General features: G+C 55.5%; 1 protein-coding gene across 1 annotated transcript in view; it reads left to right on the top strand.

The window, feature by feature from the left end:
- FGD3 (FYVE, RhoGEF and PH domain containing 3) overlaps nt 1–13,510 on the top strand; it is a 34,971-nt gene extending 21,461 nt beyond the window's left edge. Inside the window, exons 11-17 of the mRNA XM_082656582.1 lie at nt 742–772; nt 1,697–1,804; nt 2,862–2,924; nt 10,949–11,071; nt 11,370–11,510; nt 12,163–12,309; nt 12,576–13,510. Of these exons, the coding sequence (XP_082512708.1) occupies nt 742–772; nt 1,697–1,804; nt 2,862–2,924; nt 10,949–11,071; nt 11,370–11,510; nt 12,163–12,309; nt 12,576–12,818 (856 nt within the window). The 3' untranslated portion in view covers nt 12,819–13,510. The remainder of the gene's footprint in view (nt 1–741; nt 773–1,696; nt 1,805–2,861; nt 2,925–10,948; nt 11,072–11,369; nt 11,511–12,162; nt 12,310–12,575) is intronic.
- Nucleotides 13,511–16,302: the final 2,792 nt, after the last annotated feature.

Below are 16,302 nucleotides of genomic sequence, written 5' to 3'. Positions count from 1 at the left end.
AGCACAGATGACCATTTTCTATCTAGTCTGTTCTGCATCTTGCTTTTTTCATTTAATTTATCAGAAATCATCCCATATATGAGCACCATTTTCTAAAGCAGCATAATTTTCCAGTATGATCGTTGGCTGGTTCCCATTGACGGGCACCTAGGTCCTCTGGGGTCTTGCTGTCGCAAATGGTGCTGCAAGCAGTGTCCATGAACCAAGTTTTGTACATATGTGTCGTTACGTCCATCTGGTAGATTCCTGAAGTAAAATTGCTGGCCAAAGGGTAGCATGTCCACTTTAAATTTTGGTGGCTGTTGTCACACTACCCTGTAAGATGGTGCATGACTTGTGGCGGGGCTTGGGAGAGCCCATCTCTCACTTCCGCCAATGACGTGAGATCTTTGCAATGACCCATTGTGGCCCACCGAAGTGTTGGTTTACATCCACTGCAGAGGGCTCTGCATACCAAGCTTACCACATCTAGCCACATCTGACTTCATCTGGCCACACCTGACCCTACCTGCACCCACAAGGCCACACTTAACTCCACCTGGCCACAATTGACCTCGCCTGACTGCACCTGGGGATACTGGCCACAGTGTTCCAGAGCCTTTGGGGCCACTCTCCCAAGCCGTGAGTTGCACTTCCAGGCAGTGAGCAGCACAGGCATGTACTTCAGGGCTGAGAGGAATCAGGTGGTTTAGAGTCAGTATCCAAGACTAAATGAATAAAATACTCTTTTGGCTTTTATAGGACAGAAGAGGAAAAGAAAGAATGGATTCAGGTGAAGCTCCTAAAGTTTTAAAGTAACCCAATGACCAAATTCTTGAGTGGTATGGCCATTTCATGTTGGAGCAAGGGATGGGATGGCCCCGTGTGCCCCCCAGGTATTACCCACCCATCTATCCACCTTGAAGTGATGGGGTGACCAAGTTTATAAGCACCTTCAGACTCCACAAACCTTTGAATCCATTCTCTTATTTGGGGCTCCCCAGTAAACAAATAAACATAAAGGCCTGGAGGTGGACATGCAGGGAGGTGCCCTCATCCTGGGGAGGATCTCCACTGTCTGGCAGCTCCAAGGTAGGTCCGTGTTGTCCTTTCTCTCCGTGGCTGGCAGGAGAGGTGGGTCTTGCAGGACGAGCAGCTTGACTTCCAGAACGGAGCCTGTGCTTCCAAAGACAGGCCAGGCAGTGTCCTGGGGCAGCCAGAGCAGGCTCAGCTCAGAACCAGCCATGGTAGGGACACAGGTCAGGAGGGCCACATCAGAGCAGAGGCCAAGGCAGTGACCGGGGTTGGCAGACCACCACCAGGCCAAACGCTAACCATTAGTGATGGTTAGCCACCATTAGTGGCTCCCAAAATTCATAAGACAGAAATCTGAGTGAGAAGAGAAAAAGGAAATTCAAACAGATATTAGATTTGGAATGCTGTTGCAGGAAGTGGAAACATGGCCTTGAATCCATATAAAATGTTCCAAGAGCATCTGCCCTTGGCTTGGAGAACTGCATGTGGGGTGGAACTGGGAGCCATGGAGATTGGAGTGGGGACCCGGTCAGTCACTGATCACATCCCTGAGCCTTGTTTCCTCATCTCAGAGGACATGTGAGGCTGTTGGTCAGGGGAGAACGCAATGACCACGGGACCCTTGTCCTCACCCTCCTGGAATGCTCTCTGAGGGCCCTTGTTCTCTATGGTTTTGTTTCAGGTCATTGAGGCCACCATTGAGAAGCACAAGCAGAACAGCCAGACTTTCAAGGCCTTCAGTGGCTCCTTCGGCCAGGATGAGGATTCCTCTCTCACTCCAGACCCGCCTGTGAGTGCCAGTGTCCCTGGGGCAACCCAGGCCCTTTGCACAAGGACTGGTGCTTGGGGGGGAAGCTGGTCCCCATGCTCTCCTCATGCCCACCTTTATTGGGCATCCATGTGGGGACGCCTGTACCTTATAGCTGGGATGGTCAGTGCTTGGACAGGAGGGAGGGAAGGACAGGCCTGGATACAGCTGCTACATGAGGGCATTGTCCTATCACATGCACCTAGGGGCTGTGATCTTGTCAGCAGGGGTAGCTTGCTCCCCATGCGAAGCTGTCCCCAGGCCTGGGGGGAGCCAGGAAGCAGGATCCCCCCCCAGGGCCAGATGGGTCCACCCTAGGCCTTGGCCATCCCCTCTGTCTAGGTACAACCAAACATGACTTCACAGTGAGGGTCCCTCACTCCATGCCTCAGGGACATCCCTGAAGCTAAGAGATACCCAGCCCAGCCTGGTTGAGCAGCCCTGAGTCCCAGACACCAGGCCGGGGTGGCCCTCCCTGTGGTCTCACTGGTCTGTGGGCCACAGGCCACCTCATTATCCATTTAATATTTGCATCAAATCTTCATTTTGTCTGCTTTCTGGACTATTTTAGAAGAAAACTTTGTGCTGTCCCCGGGCAGGGCAAGTACTGTCCCCTACCTTGAAAAGAGGTGACCTGGAAACAGAACCCCCCACCCCACCCCATACCTGCCGTTAAAGTTGGTGCAGAGACAGAGCCTGACCGTAGAAGGCAGGGCACCGAGCTCTCCACAGATGCCTGAGGACAGCTAGAGGCCAGGGCCACCTCACATGGTGTGATGCAGCTGGTTAGGCCTGGTGGGCCTCAAGGAGGTTCATACCTGCCCACCGCCCTCCACCCCAGCTGGGAAATGATAACTCTTCTGAGATGCCTTCAGGCCAGGGAGGACAGATTCCCAAAGTCACAGCAAACACCAGGCCCCGACAGTCTTCCTCCTGACCCTGTGACCAGACAGAAGGAATGGTGGCATTCCAGCACTGCCCTGGATGTCAGCATGTGGCCACAGACCTCTGCTCATGCCAGCTGTCTTGTCCCCTCCAGATGGTGAGCGCCAACCCAGAGGTGACTGCAGCGGTACCCACTGGTGGAGGGGGTGCTGCAGGGGTGAGTGACCCCCCCAGCTTTGACAGGGGCGGGAGGTGGAAGGTGGGGTCAGACCAGGGTGACCTGAGGGTGAGGGTTTAGCCTCCCCCTTCCATGTGACCTGGGTCCTCACAGTGATGGCCTCTGGGGCCTGTTGGTGGAGGGCTGGGGCAAACCCGCTGGGACCCAAATGTCCATTTCCTTGGGTGGGTGAAGGTTACACAGCTGAGTTCTTCTGAAGACTTGTGCTCTTTACCACAGGTAAAGTATGCCTGGATGAAATGTGGATCAAGGCGGTACCTGGCCCTCAGGAGGCTCAGTCAATGTGGGCGGAGAAGGCGTGGTCCAGGGTCAGATAGCCTGTGTGCATGTCCCCACCCCGACAGGGCCAGGACCCGGGACTATGCAGGAGTCCCTCCTGCTCTGTCAGTTTGGGAGATTAGTAACAGGGTAAATATGTACGCCTCGCATGCAGTGAATATCCAGTACAGGGAAGCATCATTATTAACCACTGGGCCTAATAGTCGTGAAGTCTGATGACAGTTATAAGCCTAGACTACCAAGGAGGTGCTGTACCCTGCATCCTGAGAGGGGATTCTCCTGGGCATCTTCGCTTTGCCCTATCCCTCAGTTTTCCAGGCTCAGAAGGAATGAGTGGAGGCCTGAGCCCCAGCCTGACCCCTAACAGGGGCTTTGCTCCTAAAGCGGAACTTCTTCCATGGGTAGGTTGGTCCAGCCCCCACATTCTCTCCACTGGGCCTGCCTCTCCTTCCCTCCCCCTGACTTCTCTTTCTCACATCCCTCATCTGGGCCAGCACTCCCTTGGTGGCAGGTGCTCCCCAGTTGGACAGCAAAGTCTGCCTGAATTTCGCACCAACTTGCAGAGCTCCTTCTTTTCTGGCTACGAGGGCCACCCTGCTGGTCATCACAGCCATTCTGGGTTGGCACCTGTTAGGGTCAACCCATTTTAGGAACAGGAAACGGGCTTGATAGGTGAGGAGACCTGGCCTTTGCCTCAAAGGCCTTGTGGTGGGACTTGACTTTCCTGGGACAGCAGCAGAGGGAGGGACGGATGTCTAGCTCCTCACGGGGAGTAAATGTCCCTGTCCTGGCTTAGATTTTTAGTAAGAAAACTAGTCCCCTCCTCCCACACAATCCATGCTGCTGGGTAGCATTGGGCCCCAGCTGAGGCCCCAGAACAGGTGTGCCCAGATGCTCCAGTCCCCTGCTCTGTTACAAGAGCAGAAGCTTTGCCAGGTCACCACACGACCCCTGACCCGAAGTGTCTCTGACTGCCAGGCACTGGGAAAACCTTGAGGAGTTTTTGGGCTCCCATGGAGGGATGGAGCATTTCTAGGGCATGATGGGCTTCAGGGACAAAGTGAGAGGAGGGAACCCCCTTATTTGAGTGCTACTGCTGCCACAGGGTGGCACTGCGAGAACCAGAGGGAGCCTGTGCTAATTTGTTTGAACTCAGTCAGGAAATCTGAAAGCAGCATTACCAGCAGGGGAGAGATGGTCTTGTCACAGCCCCTCAAACTCCCTGAGGGGCTTCCTGCATTGTGGCTCTGTCTGGCCCTGCCTTCCTTTCAGCCCACCCTCCCCCACCATGCCCTGGCCTACCTCACCTGGCCATGTCCCAGGGCCTTTGCACCTGCTATCCCCTCTGTGCAGAATGCCTCAATTATGCCTGCTGTGCCCCAAGGCCTCATCTGTGAAGCCCTCGCAGCTGACCCCAGAGTCACTGACAAGTGTTTCTCACATGAAGCAACCCACCATCAGCTTTCTGAATCACCAAACTGTGCGTGTGAGGCTGGCAGTGTGCTATTGGGCTCCTTTCTGGAACGTCTAGGAACATCATGAAAAGCAGCTTGCACACTCAAGCTTCATCTGTGTAACTAACTGCCCAGAGAAGAATGACACATGGGGACTCTTCAGCTTTCCAATCAGCTCCAGGGTCCCTTGGCCAGGGTCTCTGACAACCTCCATGATGGCCCTTTGCATGAAGCACTGCTTCTCCCTGTCTCTGCAGGGGAGCTGAGCTGGACCCCCTGCAGGGCCCTCTGCTATCCGACCCTTGGCCTGGGGCATGCCGGAAGGCATCAAGGGCCGTGAGCAACCCCCACTCTTTGTAGGGTGAGTCCACGGGCAGGCCTCAGTCCGTGGATGCGGGGTAAAGTAGAAGTGGCTGTGGGCTGTGTGGTCAGGGAGACAGGGCTGAGGAAGATCCAGTGCCCAGGCAGAGACAGAGGAGCAGGAGGTGGGGCTGGCACACACGACGGGCAGTGCCCATCGGAGAATGTTCTAGCTGGAAGGGACCTGAAGGTCCCATGTTTAATGTTTTAACACGTGGAGTGGGTCCTGACATGAGGCCTTGGGCAACTCCTCCCCCTCTGCCCTCACCTTCCCTTGGGTGGGGAGAAGAGAGAGAGGAGCTGTGTCAGGTGTCTGTTGGCCACTCGGGTGCCCCTCCGATTAGTTGCCCAACTCCTTTGACAGGTGAAAAGGTAGCTGAGAGCCCCTGAGGCTCAGGGCCTCAGCGCGGTCCAGGGGTCTGCCCAGGCCAGGCTGCAGACTTGCTGCACATCGATGGCGACGCCCAGCCAGTGGATATGCGGGCCACCCCACCTTCTTCTACACAGGGGCTCAGCCTTCCAAGGGCTCTGCAGCACCATTGACTTGCCAAATGCTTGGGATCACAATTCAAGTTCAGGTCTCCTTGTCCCAGTCCCTTTATCCACCCCAAGCCAGGCCCAGGCCCTACAACAGACAAACGCTCGTCAGCAACAGACTTGCAGCTCCGGCCCCAGCACAGATGGCCCGGCCATGGTTTTTCTCATTTGTGTTTCTGATGAGCACAGGTTTTGGTGGACCCAGGAGGGCAGCTCCGTGAAGCTCCTGCCATACAGGGCAAGTCCGAGATGTGCTCAGTGGATATTTGTGGAAAGTACCCCAAAGTGGGTTTTAATTCTGGCACTAGAAAGAGTGATCTTTGCTACAACATGCCAGATGTAAGCTTTTGGAGAGGAAATGTAAACTCACTCTTGGTGTGCTCATTTGATTTCCTGGTGTTGTCCTCAGACACACAGTTCCCACTAGGCCCTCTTTCCTAAGAAAAGCTAAACCCAAACCAGGAAGTTTTGCAAGGGAGTCTTGCAGAATACAAAGACTTCCCCGTTCTGCAAAAGTTGCGTCTCTCTTCACGGAAGCACAGAACTGTCAAGGCCTCCCTGGGCTCCAGAGCCACCATGGCAACATATGGACCCTTCCACGATGTCGTGAAAGGCCCCATCCCTGCCACCCGTCGTTCAGCATGCACAAACTTAGTGCCGCCCTTCCACCCCAAGCCCAGGACAGGGCTGCCTGTGAAGGGCAGAGGGCCTGGGCTGCACCCACCACAGGGCCAGGCCTAAGACCCGGGCCTATGTCCACACCCTTTAGGACCGATGATAACTGTGGCTCCATCTTCTGACGCTGGTTGGCAGGGCCACTGTTTGGGACCCAATTCTTCCCTGAATTTTCCTCCTGCTTCCCTGCTTTGTCAGTGAATCTGCTGAAGAGAAGACGTTGAGTAAAACAGGCCCTCGGCACAGGCCTCCCAGGGCCACGCCTGTGCATTTGGAGCGCTTTGGGTGAAGTCGCTTGGCTGTTACTAGGGAAGCCACGGTGCCACACCTCCCTGGTTAGACTTGGCCCAGGCCTTTCCAATGTCTCCACATCCAAAAAGAAAATCTGAGCCCCTCCCTTTGGTGGACTTATTCTATATCCTCATCCAAAAAGGAAGTATGGTTGCCCAGGAAGACCTGTCCTCAATGATGCAGGTGGGCTCACCTCAGCCACCTGGTCACCAGCCCTCGGTGTCGGGAACTGCCTGGGGGAGCCGCATCAAGCATGGGCCATGGTGGCTTACGGTCTTCAGCACCGAGGAAGCTGGTACCCAGCCAAGAAAGCTGGTACTCAGACCCTGTCTGATCACCGAACTGCAGCCTAAAAAAAGGAAGCCAGGATGGGTCGCTCTTCCAAGCCCCAGCCCCAAGATGCCCGTCTCTAGGAACTGCTCTCTGGTCCCTCTGGCCAGGACGGGGTCCCTGCTGACCTTCAGCACCTGAGCTCTTGGCCACATACCCCTGACCCGCTACAGCCTCTCCTCCATCTTGTGGGCAGCCCTGCCCCTCAGGGATGCCCCAGTTGCCCCCGTGGCCTCCCTGTGTTCTCAGCAGTTGTGCAGCGCTGTTCGCAGGGTCTGGAGAGCCCAGGTTCTGCAGCACATGTAAGTGCTTGAAGGCAAGACGCGGATCCAGCCACCTGCCACTGACCACTCCCACCTCGAGTGCCCTTGGTGTCCTCACCTGGAAAACAGGCATGGCAGGGTCACCATGAAGGTTGGTAGAGGGCTGAGGCTCCTGGGCCACAGCAGACCCAGGGATGGCCCCTCCTCTCTCTTCTCATGTCTGAGCCCCAGCAGTCCTGAGAGATGGTCTCAAGGGAAGGAGCCCTGAGTGGGGCAGACAGATGTGCCTCAGGGCTAGAGTGTGGCTGGCAGCCAAGGCCGGGTGACAGGGGTGGCCTCCAGTAAGGCATGTGGCTGTGGGGAGCGTCAGTATTGCTTGTCGGGTCTGTGCCACCCATTTTCCACCCACAGGGCTCTGTGGTCCTGAGCTGCATGGAATAAACTGAGAGGGGGCCCAAGGTTTTCTTACACCCAGTGTCCATGGGGTCAGGGGTCATGAGATGGAGGAGGAGGGTGATGGGGTCTTGGGTAGAGCGAGCGTCCCTATCACCCTCAGAGGCACCAGCTGGTCCCAGGGCTCCTCGTACCAGGGGGCCAGCACTGGGGTCTATGAGCAGAGGCAGCAGAGCTTGGAAGCACAGGCCAGAATTAGTGTGCTCAGGCTACTTAACAAAGTGCCACAGACACTTATTCTCTAACAGTTCTGAAGGCTGGAAGTCCAGGATCAAGGTGTTGGTAGGGCTGGTTTCTCCTGAGGCCTGTCGACTTAAAGAAAAACACTCAACTTAGAGTTGGGTTTAAGTTTTACTCAGGATCTTACTGAGGACTATAGCCTGGGAGACAGCTCTGAGGAACTGCTTGTAAGAGGGAGGGGAGGAGCCAGTATATGTACGAATTTTTTGGCTAGGAAATACATGTAGTCAAGCATACATTTTGGTAAAAGATTCCTGCTATATCACAAAGAACAGATATCTTAAGTTAATACTTTTAAGTGATTTTCTCTGCATGGGAAGATGCAAGAATCTGGGGTCACTGAAATTCTTTCTGAGATGTGCCTCTATCTTGGGGCCTGTTTCTCCAACACACAGAATGCCTCATCTTGTTTTTTTCATCCTGAATTCCCTCCCGGGTGCACTGTCGTGGGTGACTGCAGTGGGTGCATCTTAACCCTTATATAACTGGATGATGAGTGGCACTCTTTGTTCTTTTTTTGTTCACAGACCTCTCTCCTTGGCATGTAGATAGCCATCTTCTCCCTGTGTCCTCACATAGTCTTGCCTCTGTGTGTGACCATGTCCTAATCTCCTCTTCTTATAAGGACACCAGTTATATTGGATTAAGCCCCACCCTAGTGACCTCATTTTACCTTAATCACCTCTTTAAAGGCCCTCTCTCCAAACACAGTCACCGTTTGAGGTGCTGGGGGTTAGAACTGCAAGCTATGACTTTTGGGGGACACAATTCAGCCCGTAACAGCCTCCAATGCCCAAGCCCCTCCCTTCTGTCTCCCTTACCCCCAACCAGTGCATCTCTTTCTCCTTAAACTTGCAGAGTTTATATTAAACATATTTTTAGCTTATTTTGTTCAAATTTTTATTAGGGAAGCTTTGGACACACACAAGTAGAACTAACAGACAGCGAGACCCCCACACCAGCCTGGAGCAACTTCAGCTTTGTGCTGTTCCTGTTTTATCTGTCTTTCCACCCCTATCCTCACCCCACCCCCACATACTCTTCCTTCTTCTGGAATATTTTAAAACAAATCTCAGACGTCATTTTATTCTGCTCAGAAACACTAATGTTAAACTTATTTTAAGTGTTTCTCTTTTAAACAGAAAAAGTGTCTCTGGGCCTCAGTTTCCCCATCTGTGCAAGGGAGAGGTTGAGACAAGCACTTCCAGTAGCCATTCTAGTTCTGACATCCTGGGAAATTTGATACATATATGTGACATTTCTTAAAATCTTAAGTTTGTGGTGAATTGACTGTGTTTTCTGCTGGGACCCCAGCGCCCCCTACCCACACAGAGAGGAAATGCTAAGGGGCTGGGACGGGGCATTTCCTGAGAGCCATGGTAACATAAGGGCGATCAGCAAAACCAGTCAGGATTCTTGTGCTGTGACGGGGTTCAGGGCCAGGGGCGGTTCCTCACCCCACTTTACAGATGAGGAAACCAAGCTTGGAGAGGAGAAGTGACTCGTGCAGGGTCTCATGGCTGATGAGGGGCAGGGCAAGGGCCTGGGAGCTGTCCCCCAAATTGCACCACTCCTAATCATATGGGGAAACCTAATCAGACAGCGCTACTGAGCCCCCACGCCAGCCTCACCCTGCATGGTCGGTGCCCACTCCCACCTTCACTCCCTCCTGCCTCCTGCTCACCTCCCAAGCCCTTGCATCTGGTGGGGCTGGGGTCCTGGACACGACTGATGTCACTATGGCCAGGGGTAGGCAGTCAGAGTGGACCACATAGGTTCCCTCACTCAGCTCTCAAACCACTGTCCACAGTGCAGAGGGAACACAGTCCTCAATGGGAATGTGAGGCAGGAGGTGGGGGGGTTAGGGGGGCTGGTCAGTGAGTGGCTGGTTTGCTTTTCTACGTGTCTATTGGTTTTCTTCCTCTTTCACAAGCTGTTCTCGGTGAACACTTGAGAAAATCCAGATAAGAGAGTCAGATAAGAGTTACTCTACCCCAAACAGCCAATAAGATCATCAGGTGTGCTTCCTTCCAGTCTTTTTTTCATGCACGTACTCTTTTTGGTATAAACATTATACGCTACTGTACATTATTTTGCAACTTGCTTGTTTCCCTTAGCAATATAACTTGACACCTTTAAACAGTCTTCCAACATGTCGCCTTGACATCTACCTCCCATGTATGATTTATATACCTGTTCCTTAGTTTTAGACTGCATTAGATTTTTTAAAATTTGTAAATATGTTTAACTAAAAAAGGAATAAATACTTTTTTTAAAAAAAAAAGTAAAGTGATAGAATAAAATGAAAACTTCTCTCCCACTGCTGCCTGCCACTCTCCAATTCCTCTTTGCTCCAAGGAGTTTGATGTGGTTCTTGTAAAACTTTTTGAGAAACCTTACACAAAACAGCTTGTTTAAACGTAAAAGAAAACAAACAAACAAAAAAGAAGTAAAAGCATTTTATAGTGTGTTCTTGTGACTAGTCTTAAAGATCTTCTAACCTCTCTGAACACACACCATGTTTCATGACTTCCCGTTGTCTTGCTGAAAGGACTCATCACTGCCCTCTTTTGTGGGAAATTCAGGCAGCATCGGAGGAGATAGAGAGGGGAGTCCAGCCCCTGACCCTGCTCCCACCCCTGGAGAGTGCTCTCACACGTGTTGGGCGGGCAACTGCACACCTCTGAGTGCCTGGCATGGAGCAGGGACCATGCTCTGGGGTCCAATAAAGGGCAGAGCATGGAAGCAAGGGCCACCTGGCTGGATGCTGGGTGCAGACACCCCAGTCCTTGGCGTCTGGGCTCCTGTGCAGAGCAGCCACCGTTCCCCCCAGTGTGGGTTCCGGTGGTTATCTTTGCAGACACGCAAAGTCACTGACCTCCGTGGTGGGACAAGTCATTCCAAGCATAGAGTTCCTGTTCCCCTTGGAATCTCACCCCGTGTGACAGCAGGGCAGCTTCTGGGGAGTGAGGCTGGGCAGGGGGCCATGGCCAGTGTGGCTCCTGCTTAATTCCCTTCTGCACGTCCAGCTTTCTTGCCCTGCATGTGCATTGCCTGTGTATCGCACAGCTGCCACTCCACATGTGCTGGGAAGCTGACTGCAGCCGTTTGCCTCCCACAGCTTGAGCCCAGGAGAGGGTCCTCTAAGACCAGACGTGACAAGGAGAAGCAGGGCTGCAGCAGCTGCGGCGAGACCTTCAACTCCATCACCAAAAGGAAGCGCCACTGCAAGCTGTGCGGGGCGGTGAGTCCAGGTGGAAGGAGGCCAGCTGCTGGGACCTCCATGTGCTTAGTTCCTCCTCCAAATCTTCTTTCCATGCACACAGACCCCTGGATCCTGGAACTTCTGAGCAAGAAGGCAGGCTCTGGAGGCCCAGCAGGGGCCAGACTTGGGGTCTCTGCCCTGTGGACAAGGCTCCCGACTCCCATGTCTCACAGACAAGCCCTTCCCCTCCACATGCCGTTACACCTCTCCTTCCAGCCTCCTTCTGGATAGTCTTCTGTCCCTGGGCATTGGGGTCACAGGTGCCCTTGTCTTGCAGGTCATCTGTGGGAAGTGCTCCGAGTTCAAGGCTGAGAACGGCAGGCAGAGCCGTGTCTGCGGAGAGTGTTTCCTGACCCAGCCGGTGTCCCCCTCGAGCCCCGGCCTCGAGGAGCCCTTGGAGCCCAAGCAGAGCACAGAGGTGGGTGGGCTGGGTGAGCCTTCCAGACACAAGACCCCAGAAGCCTTGATAGACTGTGCTCCTAGTGCTGTCGCCTTCCCTGGGACCAGGACTGGTAGGGCTCAGTTGGGTCCATAGGCCACTGAGAGCAGCTAGCAGTTGAATGCCAAATATCATGTGTGTGCGTGTTGGGCTCTTAGGATCCAGTCATGGCCGAGAGCTTGGGAACCGTTTGCACTCAGGGGTTAGATGGTGCATTAGTCAGCTCAGGCTGTATAACAAATACCATAGGATGGACAGCTTAAACAACAGAAACTTATTTCTTCCTGGTCCTGGAGGATGTGAATGTGTGTGGGGTGTGTGATGTTACGTGTGAGAGGTGTGTGTGTGTACAGGGAAATCATCAACAGCCGCCACATTCTGGTTCCCTGCTGTTCCATTTTTTCCTACCTTATCTTTATTTCTGTCCTGACCCTTCTTGTGGTCTCACTGCCTAGAAGGTCCAGCCCAATCCCAAGTGGCCTTGCAGTGACCCTGGGGAAGCTCAGGCTGGCCCAGGCCTTGTCCAGTCTGTCTCCCCCTCCTCTCTCCCCCAAGAGCTTCAGCCTTGGTGCTTCCTGGAGAGTGGCTCTTACAAGGGAGACTCCACCTGACTTGTCCTCTGTGTCCTCAGAAGCCAGCCACTGTGGACCCCCCGCCCAGCCTGCTCTGTGGCCCCCTGCTGGTGTCGGATGGCGGCACAGCCTGGAGCAAGGTGTGGGCTGCCATCTCTGAGTCGGACTCCCTGGAGTTGGTGCTGCACCTTCGAGGAGGCAGCCAGGTGTGTCCTCTGTCCGCTGGGCCACACTGGGGGTGGGGGTCCACCCTGCTCCGGCAGCCCACAGCCTCAAGCCCGAGGCGCCCAGATAGGCCTGGGCCATGCAGCCTGGGCCCAACCCCACGTGGTGGGTGGCTCATGTGACCCTAGGGCCTCAGTTTCCCCGGCTGTCCAGAATCACTCTTCTGCTGCCCACTTGTGGGAGATGGTATTTAGTGATGCCAGGACTCCAGAGGCCGGGGTGCTGACGCTCCTCTCCTTTCCTGCAGGATGGCCAGCTGCTGCATGCCATCCCCCTCTCTGGCTGCAGGGTGAGTGTGCCAGAGCCCGCAGAGAGGCTGGATGCTGGACACATGTGGCAGCTGCAGCAGGCCCAGCAGTCTTTGTACCTGAGTGCCCCGTCCGCCGAGCTGCAGCAGCAGTGGTTGGAGGCCCTGAGCTCAGCAGCCCACGGGCACCTGGCCCAGGCCAGCCCAGGGGCCCAGCAGCCCCAGGCCCCAGCTGCCCCATGAGCTGAGTCTCTGCCGTGTCTCCTAGCTGTACAGCCACCGTGGCAGGGCCTGTACTCATCTGAGAGGTGGCATCAGGCCACATGCAGGCATGAAGGGAGCCTGGATTGCTGAGGGACCAACAGGCCACATAGCACTTGGCCCTGGAGGGTTCCTCCACGTCAGAGAGGAGAAAAATGAGGCCCAAACAGGGGCAGCCAATTGCCCAGGGTCACCCAGCACGTCCCTCAAAGACCCGGGCCTCTGCCTGCAGGCCCAGCAGTGTGGCCCAGAGCGGGGCGTGGGGTGACTGTCAAGAAAACTCCATCTGAGTGGGCAGTGAGGGGTCATCTGCGCCAGAAGACAGAAGAAGCTCATGGGTGGTGCCCAGGACACCTGGTGGATGTCTGCAGTCGTGCCACCCCTCCTGATGGTTGCCCACCCATCTATACCATCTACATCCATGTGAGCTGAACCATACTGGCCCCCCGGACTCCACCTCTCTCCTCTTTCCTCTCCCGGGGACTGGGCACACCCTGTGCCACCTCGTAGCTCGCCACCCCATTTGGAGATGCCTAAGGGAGCGAGTGGTGGGTTCCTGAATAGCCATGCTGTGAAACTACAGGGGGACCACACAGGCGTCGTGATCTGTGGCCTGAGATTTGTGCCTGCCTCCCCTGGTCGGTGGTGGACAGTGCTTATCTACATAAATAAATGCTGGCAGCCAACAGGTGGACACAGCCTTGGGGCAGGGTCTCCCCACAGTGGGCCTGGTTGGCTGGAGAATGAGGGTAACAGCTGGGCACAGCCGGTAGTGACGCCCTGGACCCCAATCCAGGCCTGCAGGGTGCAAGTAACACCCCTGTGGTTGCCCCAGGATGCAGCGGCATTAGACAGCGGGGCCTCAGACAAGGTACCATGCCTGGAGACCTGCTCTGTGTCCCTGGTCATGCTAGTGAGGTAGACAGGGCCATTTGCCCCTGTAGCAAGTGGAGCCAGACTTAGATACGGGATCGTGGGAGTGCTGGCTACTCACAAAGATGTCGGGAAGGTCTATATGCACCAGAGCCCCGAGGGCCTTGAAGGAGAGCAGAGGGACCTAGGAACTGATGACTGAGGGGTGTCCAGTCCCTTGGGACCCCCATCCCTCTAACGTCCGCAAGGCACCCTGCGGGGATGCCTGTCACTGCCCAGCCATGGGCAGACTTGCAGGGCACATACCTGTGGGCTGAGAGGGTCATTGTGGGAGCCAGAAATGGATGACTGGTCATGGGTGAGGCAGGGGTGGGGCCCAGGCAAGGAGTGACAGGGCACAGGGGAGGTGCTCAGGGCACAGGTGAGCTGGGACCCAGGTGAAGTGGGCAGGGCCCAGGTGAGGTGGTCAGGGTCCAGGTGAAGTAGGACAGGACACGGGTAAAGTAGAGACCCAGGTGAGGTGGGCAGGGCACAGGTGAGCTTAGGCGTGAGTCAGCGCTGTCTCCCACATACCCACCCTGCTATGCTTGGATGCTGCTGCAGCTGTATACCTGCTGCATACCTGGGCCTCAATCCTGCACCTGTGAGAGCTCACCACCTGCAGTGGGTGTTCTGAAGCTGCTTGATACCGGCAACTTGCCCACTGGGAAGGGGAGGCCAGGCCCTTCCAACTGTGCTCTTACTCAAGAAAATACAGCAAAGTCCCTGCCCATGGAGCCAAGGCAGGGACAGCAGATGTCAGAGGCATTGAAGGGACCTGGATCCCAGCCGGCCTCTTCCCGCTGGTCCTGCCCCTTCTCCCTCGGAGCTCTGCTCTCTGCCTCATGCACTGACTGAGCATGGGCCTAGTGGGGCTCCTTCTCAGGGTCAACTCTGTAATACTCCAGTCTCACCTAAACCCCAGGATGTTCCCACTTGACAGTTGAGGAAACAGTCACAGAAAGGATGCCCCCAAGAGTCCCACAGTTCCAGACCTAGTGGGCAGCTGGAATTGACCTGCTGGACATGGTGCCACTCTGCTGGGGTCTGAGGGGGCAAGACTGGGCCCCCCATCCAGGGTCCTCACCCGCAGCCCCCACTGTGGGTTCCTGCCCAGGGTCCCCGTGGCCGGTTCCCAGTGAGCTCTCTGTGCCCCAGGGCAGACCTGAGCCCTATCCTCTCCCAGCCAACAGCGTGGGGGGCCCGGCACGCAAGCTTCCACAGTAATTTCAGGAGGGTCCTGTCCTCAGTCAGCACATCGGAAGGCTGGCGAGGTGGGCATTCTGTCCCTAGCAGCTCGGGGTACACCAGGACATTATATTCCATCACAGTCCATATGTCCTGGGGCCAGCTACAAGGGTGAAAACAGGAGGCGTCCCAAAGGCTGTGGCTGCAGCAGGACCCGGAAAAATGTCCTCGCTGTCCATTTTGGACAGTGCTGGGCCCTGAGAACACAGAGGAAAGGAAATCCCTCTGTTTGGAGTGGCTATTCCCACTGAGACATTGAGAAGGTGTGCAGCCACAGGGGAGCAACAGAAGCAGGGAAGGGGAGTGGGCATGGCAGGGGGTGTGGCAGGAGTTCCCTAGGAGCCCCACTCCCAGCCAGGACACCCTGGGGGAGGGGTTGCAGGAAGGGTGCCTAAGTTGAGTGCAGGGCCACCAAGGCCTGGAGGAGCCAGTGACACACAGCAAGGAGCAGAGGGAGCATGGGGGAGACAAGGCCTGGTCATGGGGTCTCCACGGGGTCTCATTTGGTGATGCTCCAGGAGGCAAGAGCCACGGGGCAGGCTTGGGGGTCTTAACAGATCCAGTTGGCTGCGATGGGGGCAACCAGGGCAGAGCTGGAGACAGGGCCTTGTGTCTCCAGCAAGTCTCAACACAGACCCCCATGACGGGCATGCTGGAGGCCAGCAGGCATGGTGATATAGGGGAGCCTCTGCCAGCTGTCCCCACGCAGGCATGGACCTGTGTGGCCAGAGCTTCCAGCTTTTCAGGAGATGAAAGAAACTCAGGTGTTCGTGTGAAATATCCTGATAAATGTTAATAACTATTGTGGAGTCTGAAGTCATGGGGTGGGTGGCCGGTGCATGGCCCCAGAAGGCAGGTCTGTCCCCAGGGACCCTTCCGGCTGGGGCATCTGGCCTGGCCCTCTGGATGCCCCAGTAAGGACTTGAGAAGCAGGCTGCCTGCCTGGAGTCTCCACACCATGTGTTTGGGTGACCCTTGGGCCTGGGCTTCTTCCTACCTGCACATTGCCCACCTCTGTCTACCTTCATCTTGCTCCCATAGCCTGAGGCCTGGGCACTCTGCACTGCCCACCCACAGAGGGTGGAGGCTGGACGCACACTGGCTTTCAGCCTCTCCACTGACCTTCCTTTTCTGTCCCTCCTCCTCCTCCTCCCCAAGTCCAGACCCCAACCCTGCAGGACAGGAGGCCATCCCTTGAACAGAGGGAGAAGGGAGGCCAGTGGGCGGAGCAGGAGGTGGGCCCTGGGGCCTCTGGGGTCCTAAAGAATGCCAGACGGGGCAGGAAAAGGGTCTGAAGTACCCAACT

Source organism: Grampus griseus (genome assembly GCF_964374135.1).
Source record: "Grampus griseus genome assembly, chromosome: 6".
Taxonomy (NCBI): Eukaryota; Metazoa; Chordata; class Mammalia; order Artiodactyla; family Delphinidae; genus Grampus; species Grampus griseus.
Note: the sequence above shows the minus strand (reverse complement) of the source record. Positions and strands in the feature narration are given on the sequence as shown.